At 37.7% G+C, this 15,124-nt stretch overlaps 1 protein-coding gene across 9 annotated transcripts in view; it reads right to left on the reverse strand.

Moving 5' to 3' along the window:
- Positions 1-7,575: 7,575 nt before the first annotated feature.
- The window catches only part of Cacna2d1 (calcium voltage-gated channel auxiliary subunit alpha2delta 1), a 427,964-nt gene continuing 420,415 nt past the window's right edge, over positions 7,576-15,124 (reverse strand). For 6 of the 9 annotated variants that reach the window (XM_063285606.1, XM_063285608.1, XM_063285607.1 and 3 more), the window contains one exon: positions 7,576-11,517. In XM_063285606.1, coding sequence (XP_063141676.1) covers positions 11,401-11,517 — 117 coding nt within the window. In that variant the 3' untranslated portion in view covers positions 7,576-11,400. 9 annotated transcript variants of the gene reach the window in all.

Below are 15,124 nucleotides of genomic sequence, written 5' to 3' on the forward strand. Positions count from 1 at the left end.
CAACATATCTGTTGCTAATCACCATCCCATGCCCTCCTAAGGCACTTACACAGGCTACAAGAGCTACTGAGTATTTTTAAACAGGAATAGACAAGATCAGAAGTAAATTTTAGAAAATTAAGTAGCATGGAGGATAAGTTGAAGGAGCTAAAAATAATAGAAGATCAATTGGGAGCTGTTTAAATCATTTAGACAAAAGTTTGAAGGAGAGTGTAGCATGAAACTCCCAAGATTGTGAAGAATGAAGGGCATTTAATGGGTAGATTCACCGTAATAAAAGCATTTACATATTTTAATGTGTATAGTTTGGATGACTCCATATCTCTCACTAGGTCCTGAGATGTAAGTGCCAAAGGGAAGTGTGCTGAGAAACGGAGGCTGGTATCTTCCTGGCATGTGACATACATGTAAGTTCCCTCTATATGATTATTTGATTAAAATTCGAAATTTGTACAAGAGATAAGAAATCTTGCGTTTCAATAGAACCAGATGGGTAAAGAGTTTTGCCTCAGAAAATTAGAAAGCCAAAGAGGATAGTCTTCAAATATCAGCGTGTAACACAGGTTGGGTGAAAGAGCTTAAATGAAACATGTTTATGAACTTGGGACTCAGTTGGAATGTGTATACATTGAAGGTCCAGAGCGATTTAACACACTGAGTTGGGAATGAGCCAAAAAAAAAAAATAGGTCTTCAGAACAATTTCAGAAGTCAGGTAGAACTGACATTTCAGAAGACTGAAAACAAGTGAAAGAGAAATGTTGAAAAACGTCTGAAATGTTTCAATAAAAGGAGGCAAGAGCATGGGTGACGGATACACATCTTTTAGAGGGAAACATGTACAGGACCCCAGTGAGGGATGCTCCTCTTCGCCAGTCCCGAGCTGTCAGTTGAGGTTGTGACCTCCCAGAGCCTACATCACCATCCTCCTTGCCATTACCTCATCCTATCTGCTGAGCTCCAGATGTAAAATTGTTCCTGACATTTGGATAAAGACACCCAAGACAGGCTGCATGCCCATCTACCTTTCCCATCCCAGCCACTAATCCCAGATGCCTAAATTATTTACTACTAGGCTGTTTTATGGCATAGTTCATTGTTATAGGAGTGATCACATTCTGCCTCATGCAGTATTTTCAAAGGAACAGTCTTCCCTTATACTCCCATGACTGCTGTTGTGTTCATTCCTCAGGATTATGTTCCAGGGCTTAAGTTCTGACAGTACTTATGCATTAGAAATGTTCTTGATACCAGTTTTGTTCTGGTACTCCTGAAATAAGCAGCAGTAAAATGATCACTGTTCTGAGGCAAGAAGTACAGAACTGAACAACTACTGGTGCCTATTATCATCTTTTATTGTCTGCAAATCTTGAGTCAGCAGACTAACCAGACAGACAAAGAAGAGGCAGCCATCATAACATGTCCTTGTTGAGGATCTAGAATAGGCTTCCCAGAAGTCTGACGCCAGAATCCCGAATGTCTATTTGTCACATGGTTTCTCTTGCTACCATCATATTTATTTTTGAGGATCTAAGGATAAAAGATGCTCAGGCAGATCTCCAAGTTCAAAGCCAGCTTGGTCTACAGAATGAATTACAGGACAGCCAAGGCTACAGAGAGAAACCCTGTCTCAAGAAATAAGAAAAGAATGACTGGCAGTTTGAGCTTCTTATTTTAAGTGAGTCTTTAGGAATTTTGATTAAATTTTTCTTTTACTGATATATATGTGATATATAAAGGAAATGGAATTTCAAGTAATATCACTCCCTGACTTTATTCAAACTTTCTATAATTTATCATAAGAGTTAATTTGGTTGGCAAGGTTTTTTATATAAATTTGTGCTTCAACTCACGAGGTACTTGATATTATTGGACCAAAACAGGAACAGAATGTCCTATGAAAGTAATCATCTCAATGGTGGTCTTGATTGCTGCCCACAATAAACCAGATGTTTAGTGATTATCAGCTGTAGGTAGTTTCATAATCTCGATGAAAAGAGATAAGCGAAACAATAAAATATAGCACTCCAGAGGACTGTGATTTTATCATCATTTGTTGAAAGTGCATTTAAAAGATATGCTTTTAAAAACTGAACCAACCACCAGCATCTATATATCTATATCTATTTTTATAAAGAAAAACTGCAGAAACAGCCTGCATCTGTATCCTTAAGGAGTATACTTCCAAATAGTTGGGACACTGGCTGCAAGAAACATCTAAGGTTATGAGTTAATTTTAGTGGTGCCTGGGTGTCGATATTTAAAAAGAGAGCATCTACCAAAGGGCTTTCCAACACATAGGGAAAGCTGGGAAGCATTCTTTGGCACCAAAGTCACTTACATGTATTTTTCATCATTGTATCTTCATAATATAGTCAAGTGCCACTCACAGCCTTTCTGGAGTGCAGCCTTTTTTTGTTTCCTTGTTGGATGTGGTCCACAAGCCCTATACCCTTTCCCAGTTACCCTCCAATATTTGCTTATTTTGAGAATTGCACTAATAACCCGGTGGCAAACCTCTGAATCTTGAACGTGTTTTTATCTCCAATACAAAAGATCATGAATCATTTCTTTCCTTTTAACTCTTCTCTCTCTTCTTGCTGAATGTCAGAGGTTTATGCTATTTCTTACCTTCCTTATGTCAGCAAGCAATATTCTTAGCTTTAGTAATCTCCTGATTGTTTCCTCTTATGTAGGGGTTCTTTAATAACCCATATTTCACAGATCAATGTCCTAAATACAAATAAAATCTTGATGTTGTTTGCTTAAAAATAATCAGTGGTCTCTGAATGCACAAGCAACACATATACCCCAGAGTAAAGTTCTATCTCATCTTTGATTTCTTCCCTCTAGCCGGACTGACTTAAATTCAGATACTCTGGTGCCTTGCATGTGTTTATTGGCTTTACCAGACTCTCTTATTTGTGACAACATTTCTCTCATGTCAAAATGATGGAATTCTTCTCTGGGAGGTTAGTTTAAATGTAACCCTTCTGTTACTTCCTACTTACTTCCTAGATCACTATGCTTTCCTAACTGTACTTGAAATTCTTACTAACTCATATTTCCAACAACAGTTCCATAAATGTACGTGTTACTTTTGTTTTGTGTCTTGCAATGTCCACAAGATGCTGTGATACTAAGTGTATTTAAAGGCAAAAGAAAGATGTATCATAACCATACACATGCACACGCACACGCACACACACATGCACACATATGAAGGAGCCAGAGGGGACAAGAAAACCTACAGAATCAACGAACCTGGGCCCATAGAGACCCACAAAGACTGAACCACCAAGCAAAGAGTATGCAGGAGATGGACTTAGGTTCCCTACACGCATGTAATATATGTGCAGCTTGGTCTTCAGTTGGTTCCCTAACAGCAGGAGCAGGGGGTATCTCTGACCTTGCTGTCTGTCTTTGGATCCCTTTCTCCTAACAGGGTTGCCATGGCTAGTCTTTCTCCTAGAAGACGCATCTAGTCCCACTGAAATTTGATATGCCAAGGTGGGTTGATATCTATGGAAGGCCTCCTCTTTTCTAAGAGAAAGGGAGGAGTGAGGGGAGCTGAGGTGAGAGGGTGGGACTGGGAGGAGAGGTGGGAGGGGGAGCTGTGATTGGGGTGTAAAGCACATGAATTAATGGGAAAACCGTCATTGTTCTCTTCTCTCGTTATTTAAGAGAAATCCTAAGTAAATAAAAGTTAATAACAAAAAGACTAAATTGATGTTTTAAATAAAATTTAATGGGGTTGATGGATCTTTAAACTTCAGCATGAAATGACTACGATATCAGGAAGGTGACTGTTACTGTAAACATCCACATGCCCAGTGGATGGCATTGTTTGCTTACCTATGCTGAGACCCATGCTATGAAGTTTATGTTAATTAGCATAACTCAGTTACCATGACAACTCGGGAATAGTTTTTACCACTCATGCTTATTTTGGGGGTTGAGAAAGTGATGCTTAGAGACTTTACGAAACTTGTCCCTGGGATGTCACTGGCATTTTGGTATAAGCAGTGGATTTCAAGTGACCAAAGTTTTACTAGCTAGCTCTAAAAAAGAACACTAGGTATGAGTGGCAGGATTAATAATTTTATGTATAGATTTAATAATAAATGTAAGAATGTGAGAGGAGAGGGATGAATACAACACATAGATTTGCTTTTTATTTTATCTTATCTTATTTTTATTTTTATATTTATTTATTTATTTATTTATTTATTTATTTATTGTGCTGACTGAAGAAGTTGCCTTCACCCATTCTACACCTTGACAAAGGAGCATCTTACTTCTTCTTAAACTAATCAGGAAGAAAATTATCTGGTAAAGAGAAATCATTTAAAATATAAGAATTTGGGACTGGAACCTGGGTTCAATTTTCTCCATTTTTATGTCAATGAGTTGTTGAGATGGTGTTATAAGTAGTATGACTAAAAGCACCCATTTCAGTTTTTTTCCAAAGGTGCTAAGAGTGTTGGAGAAGGACGGATTCCTTATAGATATTACATGTGATGAAAGATCATTTAACTATTGTGGTCTGGATCTTAGAATCCACTAATTATGCCTTTTTGCCCTTGAGGAGGCTTGAGATTTTCTTACTAGAAACTTCAAAATATAAAAATTCTTTTAAGTCATTTGTCCCCGCCACATACAGTGATGGATTTGTTCTCTGAAGTATATTTTTTAAAGATTCTAAACAATATTTCAAGTGAGCTAAATGATATTATGACATTTTTAATATAATGCTTTTTTATTAATTCTTTGAAATCTGTCATAAACTGTATTTTAATCCTATTTATCCCCATGGTTTCTCTTCTTCCTAATCCCTCAACCCCTCCCAACTTCCTGTCTCCTCCTCCTATTCTTCCTCTTCTTCCCCCACCCCCTAAATAACCTATCATTTAGTTTGTGCTCCCATACACTCAAGAGTATAAGGTCATCCACTGGAGTGTGGTTGACCATCCAGAGGCAATACCTTTAAAGAAAACTGACTCTCCCTTACTTAAAAGCCATACATTTTCAGTGGTTCCTCAGTTAGGTGAGGAGATGTTTGACCCTCTCCTCCCTCCATTCTAGAATATTTATTGGTTAGATGATAAGCAAATTATGTGTGGGCAACCACAGCAGCTTTGAGTTCATGAATACAGTTGTCCAGTCATGTCCAGAAGAGGCTGTGTTACTAACACTAAGATATTTAAAGGCAAAGGAAAGATATTCCATAACTATATATATTATATATTTTATATATATTATAAAAAATGTTCAAACAAGGGATAATGCTCTTCCCAGAAACCATCGGTTGCCAAGTGAAAATTCCAGTGCCAGATGTGGGATAACTATACCTGACTAGTTGTTCAGGGGTTTTCCAGAAACCCTCCCAAATGTTTTGCCATTGTTCTTGCTTGCCTACCTAAGTCCAACAGTAAGGTTCTACTGCTGAAGATGGTGCACACTTTGGTCATAGGACATGAAGAAATGAAGTTGATACTGAAGAGAACGCTTGGTCCCCATTGTTTGCTTTTCATTGTAGTGGAAAACCGTTGCAGGAAAAGTCATCAACAGTCTTACTACTCAGCTGTAAACTCAGCTGTGAACCACAATAATGACGAGCGTGGTGAGACATGCCTATAGGTACAATATTGGCATGAATATCATGGAGGGAAACGACAGATTTGGTTTGGATTTATGGCCTATGCTACAGGATAAAATTCATGGCCTGGTGCTACATATTTGGCTTACTAGATATGGTTTTAAAGATCATCAGCTTCATGTATAAACCTACTACTATTATTTCCTACATAGTCAGTGGACATAATATCAAACTATACCCTAAATTCATATCTCTGTGCCATAGGTTAATACAAATCCCAGTCACAATGAGAGAATTATCTTTGTAAAGATGATGATTAGCACAGAAATTCACAATTCATCAAAGTACAGAAGACAAGTGTCAGTGGACTACTGAATCACAAATGGAGCAGCTGTTAGGATTTTGCAAAGTATTTTGGATGAGAGGTATATACACATGAAGCAAATCAAATGCTTTGGAAATGCTTATAAGTACATATTTTATTAATTATAATTTATAACAGATATTTGAGTGAAGATTAATACTTTAAAAATTCATTATTGGTGTGACAGACCTTTCTAATACACATATTGTAGAACTGTTCGAAACATGTAACTGTTGCTGACTGACTGCCGTTTACTGTTGTTGACTTTACTGTAATTGCTTCAAGCTGATTTTAATGGAACAAACTAATTATGGCAACACTATTAAATCTCTTTCTTCAGTGATTATGTAAAGCAAATAGTTGATTTGCACAATACTTAATAAGGACCACTGAACTGTCCACCGGCTTATAGGAAGGTGTAGGTGCTGTGAGGAAGAGTAACAATTTCAAGAACCAAACGTTCAGAATAAAAACCACTCAAGACGTGCATTGATTAGGTACTCATTCCAATAGTGTCAAAGTTTCAGCAGTTCTATAACTGAAGTTCAACGATAAGTTGCCTTAGAGATGTAAGAGTCTAGGGCCCGATTCCTCAGTTCAAAATGAAGAGACAAGGGAGTGAATTACAGATTTATGGAGCAAGGTAGTAAAGGGGTTAATGGACAGTGGTAAGGGCTGTGTTTGCTTTAAATAGACATATTCTAAATGCATTTGCAGGTACAAAGGATGAAGAAGCTGTAGAGAAGAGAAGTTGAAATAGCTTTGTAAAAGAGAATTGAGGGAGCCAGGTTCCCATGTGTAAAGATGGAGGGGGACCAAGACGACTGATGAAGGAAATGAGGGTCTCTGGGGAGAGCAAAGATGGACTGAGGAGATAAATTTGTGTCACATGAAGCCATGTGTTAAAAAACAAATGTGATTTACCTTATACATTTAAGTAGGTTTTTGTCTGTCTGTTAAAATGCCTTGATTAGAGATGGCAGAGAGATTTTTTTTTTTGTAATATTGCCTCTACTCAAACACAACAGTCAACTCTAATGTGGGATGTTATTTTGTTCTATTTTATGCAATACTTCAGTGCAAAAAAGTAGGGAACATGTATTGCAGTAGCTTCCTTACACAATCAGGCTTTTACTTCAAGAGGTGAAGAGAAGTGAGGCAAGCAGTAAACTACTATGCCTGTCCCTTTAAAGTACTCTGCATGGTCTTTTAATCTCATATCTAAGATTTACTGCCAATAATTTGGAGAAACATTTATATTTCCAAGGTCTATCAATGATGTGCACATGTGAGATGTGTTGTTTGCTCAAAAGTCTTTAAACACGCCCAGAAATATGGTTTTCTCCCACCAGGAAATTGTCTTATTTATCAAGTGTATTAAGCTCTTCAAAGTCTCAGAGGAGAATGCACAGTCAAGGAGGATCAGTTACATGAAGAATCATCATCTATGTATTCATGGGTGAATGAGGTCTGTGAGGGTAAAAGCACACTTCTAAAATCAAATCTTATTTCTGCAATCTAGAATTCTCTTCATCCAGACAAGAGATCTGCTTTCTAAAAGACTATCATCCCTTTACTGGATCTTTAAAGAAAGGCACAGACCCAACCGTGTGGTGATTTTCAATGATAAACTTTTATTCTGAATATACTGTTTTTGCACAAGATTTAACACAACATTTTCTGGGATTATAAATATTTTTTATAACAGTATTATACAAATTTTTACAAAATGTGTTCATCCGACTAGTTAATTTCCACAAAAGTGTCCAGAGAACATAATAAGGGGGAGAAAAAAAAATCTGTTGTTCACAAAAGCCACTTGGCGTTTTGCTTGATGCACAATGAGCATTTCATGAAGAGAATCCCTAAAACATGATCCCACAGTCATACCGCACAAGGAAAGAACAGCTTGGCCAGGTCACATTGGAAACTCAATTGGCATTTACACCGGACAGCATGCCAGGAGTCTCAGTGGAATTTCCATGGTTCTTTTTTGTGTGAACTAGAAACAAGGTAGATGAAACCTCCCGTAACAGCAATCTATTTCTGCAAAATTCTGGCCATTTTCATGACCTGATAGTTCTGTTTTAGTGATTTGCTCTTTACAGAAATATACACCAGATAGTGACCATATCAACATTCTGCCATGGAGAACAATGCAAGCTCCAGCGAATGATAAAATAATTGGAATTTGGGGCAAGTGGAGAAACAAAATCACAAAATCCATTGTGTCTCGCTAGGTTATACTCTGTGCCATTGGTTTTAAATTAAGATGAGGATTGAAGCTTTGGTGACTCCAAGACAGGCTTTCAAATGAGATGTGAAGTACAAGAGAGCATCAAATAAGCAAGTAACACTTGGGTTGCAAAGGTCACTTAAAAGGGATACTGCCTATTTGAACCCCGTAAGGCCAGTTTTACAGTTAATAAAAGGAATATTATATATAGGAAAACTTACAAATGGCAGCAATGCTGTGTTTCCCAAGGTAAGCAGTAATGCTTCAAGCATTAGAAACATGAAAAAAGACCATACTAAAATCTTGTAGGCCCAGGACCTAAAAATCTCGTCAATCAAACTTGCTAACTATGTCATGTTAAAAACCTGGTACAAATGTGGACCACGATTGGTGTTCGGCAGTAATGCTGGTTGTTCAAATGAAGAAAAGATGAAACCATTTATGCAAAAATTCTTTTCTGCTACTCAACACCATTGCAGGACTCATTTTGACTTTGTTTACGTGATAAAGTGCACTGAGCTACATGAGGATAGCAACAATTAAGTGAAAACAGTTTAAAAGCTTTTTAAAATGATCTTTTCTATAGTTTGGTTTCTGGGAATAGACTGTACTATTTTTGGCCAACAGAATTTGCAAAAAAAAAAATGTAAAATTTAATATAATCATTTTGATGGGATGAGTTTTACTGTCATTAAAAATATTGGAAAGCACAAGTATTAGTATCTGTCATGAAAAACCAATTTTAGTCAGAGGCGTGTTTGTGCCCAATTAGGTATCATGTATGTATTTGTAAGGATGTAGAACTCAAATCACACAGGGCTCTGCCCAGAGACACCGAGTTCAACAGTGGTACATACAACAATAATTTCACTGGTGTTAGTACACTCTGTAAGTGACATTAGCCGTGAAATACGTAGTCAATCCACTTTAAACATAATTTAAGGCAGACTGTTGTTTGCCAGAAGCAATTTAATGTTTTTTTATGTGCATCACTTATATGTGCAAACCAGCTGTTCCCTTCCCCAACGTGGGCATGATTTAAAAGAGCCTAGCTATAAGGGTAATACTACGTTTGAAGTAATTAACAAACAGCATGATTTAAACATATGTCTTCTACCTTTCCACCACCTTCTTACTTTTTAAAATGTGAACAGCAGTTAAGAAAAGATTAAAAGAGTGACAACACATTAGAAGGGGTGACTGATGCCATTTCTTAGGACAATAGTTGGCAGAGAGACTCCACTTGCCCCTACCTCCCTTTTAAGTTAAAGCAAAATATTAACTTACAAGATGTACACAAATGTTACTTAGGATAGCATGGTGGTTGGAAGGAATTACAATGGATGCAAAGCTATAATCAAAACAATGAACTATGTTAAAGTGTTGACTGCAACACTGATATGTGGAGCATATTAAAGTATGCTGGAGAACATAAATAACTCAGATGGAAAAATAATATATATGAAAATTTCCAGCATATGCACACACCAATACTTGGCATGTTTAACTAAAAAGAAAAGAAAATTTCATTGACCATAAAAAATATATGTATACTTTCAGCATTCAGTAAAATTACTCTCCCTAGACACATTCATTGTTTTTACCCATTCTTCAAATACTGTTTATTCCTGAAAATAATTTTTAGAAGCATAAATAAAGTTTTGCTACCATATTAATCTATAATGAAATTTCTGATCTACTACACTAATGCTTTTCACCAAGGAGGCTGTATAAAAACAAATTTTATTATTCACAATCAAGTGTTCATGTGCATACACATAGATTCAAGGTTTCCTATTTGTTCAGGTTAATGTAAAAACCCTCATGAAGTTGTATTGGAATTTCGGTCATATGATCATACCAAAATGGAGGGGCAGAGGCAGCAAGAGCAGCAGTTTCTAGATTGTACATGCTACTATGGAGACGAACAAAGAGGAAACCTAGGATAAATCTTCATTGAGAACGTATATGTACCTTTCAAAAAATAAATGTGTTAAATCTGATTTATGTACTTAAAATATCTGTACATAGGATTTCAGGCAAAAGCATGAGTCTGTATAAAATCCATGAAGTCTCACTTCGACGTCTGCCTAACCCAGCCGTTCGGCATTTCCATTGCACAGTATATTCAGAGTAGTTTAACAACATGTTAAGGATGACTTAAATGCATGTACACTGCAAGGTTCAGGTTCTTACATGACAATAATGTCACCCAGTTAACTTGTCAATGGACTATACTCTACAGTAAGAAGAAAAACAAACCCGAAAGTTAAAATAGCAGCAGCATCATGCAAAATACCCTTGGCAACCCAAGTTCATTAACCACAAGGAAAACATTTCCCCTCCCCCCAACAAGCTTCTCTTAGAGCGTGTTAAATATCTGCCTAGCACTACATGACTTTACTGTGAACGAAAGGGACATTACATCACGCAGTTAAGGGCTTACATTTATGAGGAAATGTATCATGAATTCCAATTTCACCCACAAGCACCTTTAGCTTATCCCTTCCTTCCTTGGTTTCAAACCAGCACTTCATACCTTACCCAAATTCAACTGGTCACAGTTGTGTTTTGTTTTTGGCAGAGAAGTCATTCTTTTATAAGGCATTTTGTTCATGGCAATTTTTTTTGGTAGAAAATTAGCCATTAGTTTGTATTTCATCAGTTTAAACCAATGTATTTTCTCCCTCCCTCCCTCCCTCCCTTCCTCCCTCTCTTTCTGTTTAAATCTACTCACAACACAAATTACTTCTGAACAGCAAACACGTGAAGGCAAAAATACCATTGGCCCTCACTGAGGTTTTCTTTTTTTTTTTTTCCTTCTTCTTCTTGGTAAAACTGCAGCAGGTTGAAATGCTAGGTCAAAGTCAAGACTGCTTCTTTTCATAAGGCCTGCGTGGGGGAGCCTTTTCCACGTAATCTCCAACAGTGCAACAGCGAACTCCCAAACCTCCCACAGAGAATGAGTAGAGCTTTGCTTTGATGTTGGACACAGATGATGCAGCATGTTCACACGAGTTTCAGTTTCCAACACCCTGACATGCAGCCAGCGATGGTCAGGAATCTAAGCCTCACAGTTACATCAGGGTAGAGGCCCAGCTAAGGTTCTGTGGAGCTTCTTCAACGGGCTCTATTTTAATGTAACTGAGGGCTCATGTTTTGGCAGGGCATGGAATTAAGTTGCAGATCATGGGTTTAGAGGGTCACCATAGATAGTGTCTGCTGCCAGATACCAGCCAAAGGAGTATAAATTGGAGTCCAAAGATAGACCATAAGGAAGGGTTTAATCCAGAAACACCACCACAGTCGGTATAATCCTCCTGTTAGAAATACAAACAAATGAGTAGTGTCACTATCTGGAATAAATTATGGAGAAAAGCAGCTTTCAGATGAATTCATATTTGGTCCACCTTTGAACCTCCATGGTAGAATTGTTCTCCCTGAGACCAGAGCACTATTGACCTAGATTTCACTGTGCAGAAACTGCTTTATAGTGGTCTCCACCCTAGTACCATTTGACAAATGTCTGAAATTCTGCTAATGATTAAAAAAAGGTAATAATAATACATTCTTTGGATATAATAATTACTAATTGAAAACTTCACTGCCATGATAAAAAGAATCCTTTATATTGTTAAAAAACAAGAAATAAAAATCCATTCCCCTTGATAAGTGGATATTAGCCCAAATGCTTGAATTACCCTAGAGGCACAGAACACATGAAACTCAAGATGGATGACCAAAATGCTAATGCTTCACTTCTTCTTTAAAAGGGGAACAATAATATCCTTGGCAGGGAATAGAGAGGCAAAGTTTAGAACAGAAGCTGAAGGAACACCCATTCAGAGCCTGCCCCACATGTGGCCCATACATATACAGCCACCAAACTAGATAAGATGGATGAAGCAAAGAAGTGCAGGCTGACAGGAACCGGATGTAGATCTCTCCTGAGAGACACAGCCAGAATACAGCAAATACATAGGCGAATGCCAGCAGCAAACCACTGAACTGAGAACCGGATCCCCGTTGTAGGAATCAGAGAAAGGACTGAAAGAGCTTGAAGGGGCTTGAGACCCCATATGAACAACAATGCCAAGCAACCAGAGCTTCTAGGGACTAAGCCACTACCCAAAGACTATACTTGGACTGACTCTGGGCTCCAACTGCATACATAGCAATGAATAGCCTAGTAAGGGCACCAGAGGAAGGGGAAGTCCTTGGTCCTGCTAAGACTGGACCCCCCAGTAAACATGATTGTTGGTGGGAGGGTGGTAATGGGAGGAGGATGGGGAGGGGAACACCATAGAGAAGGGGGGAGGGGTTAGGGGGATTTTGGCCAGAAACCGGGAAAGGGAATAACAATTGAAATGTAAGTAAGAAATACCCAAGTTAATAAAGATGGAGGAAAAAACATATTTGACACTGAAGCAATACATGGAAATTTTGAAAACATACAGTTCAGACAAAGAACTAAGCTGAAGAGATGTGCAGCTTATGTGCAGAACCATGCAGTGCTCCACCAAGTGCCTAAACACACCTATTGGAGTTCTCCACAGAGCAGGAGAGGCTCAATTGAATCCCTAAGAACCCAGTCATTTTGTTCCCAGGTTCTTTACTTTATAACATTTTCCAGTTTAACATCCCTCCTACTGTACTGGATTTAATAAAGAGTCATGTTCACTAATTCTCATAAGCATCTTTTTAGAATTTATTGATCCAAGCCAGCAGTAGTGCCTCCCACCTTTAATCCCAGCACTGGGGAAGCAGATTTAGGTGGATCTTTGAGTTCAAGACCAGCTTGATCTACAGATTGAGTTCCAGGACATTTGGGGCTATGAAACTCTTCCTCATTAAACAAAAACAAAACAACAAAAACAAAAAAGAATTCATTGATCCAAGGTTTGTCTTCCATGGATTGAAATAAATTACATAAACAAATGTAAGTCTTCTTTGTAGAATAACTTTACAGAGTCTAAACTTTTTTTTTTTTTTTTCGGAGCTGGGGACCGAACCCAGGGCCTTGCGCTTCCTAGGCAAGCGCTCTACCACTGAGCTAAATCCCCAACCCGAGTCTAAACTTTTAAAGACTGGGGGCCATCTGATTACTTCCTTTCCAGCCTTGCAGCAGAGTAAACAACATTTCTTTTTTGATTTGTGCTAGGAATAATTTCATAGCCGCTCTCTTGTTCACAAAGTGCTGAGACAGTAATGTATGGAGGAAAACATTTAACATTAAATGCTGCCTTTAAATGGAAAGAGTTGTAAGACAATAATTCTGATTAGTTAGCTGGTTAGACAATCAGTACTTACCTTTTTGGCATCTCAGGAAAACACAATGCTGTATAATAAATTCCTGTGAATAACACACCTCCAGTTTTTCTGGAAATGTGTTTGGCCTTCTACTTTCCTTGAATAGACCTAATTCCCTTCAGGATCTCTAAACAGTGAGCTTTTCCAAAGTTTAGTTTCCTCTTGTCATTTTTAAAAATATATTTATATATATATATATATATTTTAATTACTTATTTTTATGTTATGTGCATTGGTGTTTTGCTGCCATGTATGTGTGTGTAAGTGTGCCAGATCCCCTGGAACTGGAGTTACAGAGAATTGTGAGCTGCTAAGTGGGTGCTGGGAATCGAACCCAGGTACTCTGGAAGAGCAGACAGTTCTAACTGCTTAGTCATCTCTTCAACCATCTTGTTTGTTTGTTTTGTTTTTGGATTTTGCCTTTTGTTTTAATTTATTTAAGTCACCTAACATTAAAATTCACCTACCTTACTTACAAATAACTCTCAGGTTACCATAAGCCTAGTTCTCCTCTGACTCTAACATCACCAACTGTCTTGTCTATATTGCGGAGACTAAAAACTTAAATGCCAAGCTTGGTGATTCCTTCCAGATCCCTACATTGTACGTTTAGCGTAGATCATATGTAGATAATTCCCTACATAGTACTTTTACACAGATCAGGCCAAAGACTCAGAGGCAATCTGAGATTCCTCTCTTTCTCAAGTCAACCATCATCATGTTCTCTCAACTTTGGCTTCAAAATCCATCTCCGAATCCTACTGCTCACTGTCTCAGGAACACGGCCAACACTCCTCACTCATGCTTCTCTACCCCACATTCTCATTATTTCCGTTCTTCTTCAGCAAACTTTCCTCTTGAGAACCAGAAATCAGCTCCTTGCACCTCATGTCTGAAGAGTTTTCATCTTGCTCTAACCACAGTTCACACTGTGTACTAAGGATCACAGATTTGACTGTGGTCTGGAGCCAAAGCTACCTTTGCAGCTATTTTTTTCCTTCATCCTCCTTCTCTCTCTTGTCTGATCTGCTCCTGTAACACTGTTATTCTCTACAATGTGCCCTGCGTCTCAGTCATTTTACTTTTCTTTTCTTCAGCCTACTTTTCTATCCAGGTAAGGAACTACTAAGGACAGCAGCTACATTTGAATTTTGGATTAAAAAATAATTTTCATAAATATATATGAATCAAACATAGTCTAAAGACACACCTAACTGTCAGTTGGAATGAAGAATCAGGATACAACTACAACTTGCTAATACTTGAAGACTGGATGCTGTCATAGAAGTTCTTATCAATATAAAACATATCTTTATGCTTTATATATGAACTCTGAAAAATATTTCCTGGCTCATCATTGTTTTTTTAAATCTTCTTTTCTATTCCTATTTACCTCATATGGTGATGACACAAGTCTGCTTCACTTGGGGAAATGGTAGGTTAGAAGTTATTAGAAGTCCCTGCTATGAAAAAAAATGATATATACTTTTAAGAAATTCTAAATCCCAAGTGGATAGAAGAAACTTCAGCATATTTTTCTGGCTTTTCAACAGTGAAATCCCACTGACAGCATGAGACCAATCAACCTGATTTTGAAGAGCTTTTTACAGTAGAAAG

The sequence above is a fragment of the Rattus norvegicus genome, chromosome 4, assembly GCF_036323735.1.
Source record: "Rattus norvegicus strain BN/NHsdMcwi chromosome 4, GRCr8, whole genome shotgun sequence".
NCBI classification, from domain to species: domain Eukaryota; kingdom Metazoa; phylum Chordata; class Mammalia; order Rodentia; family Muridae; genus Rattus; species Rattus norvegicus.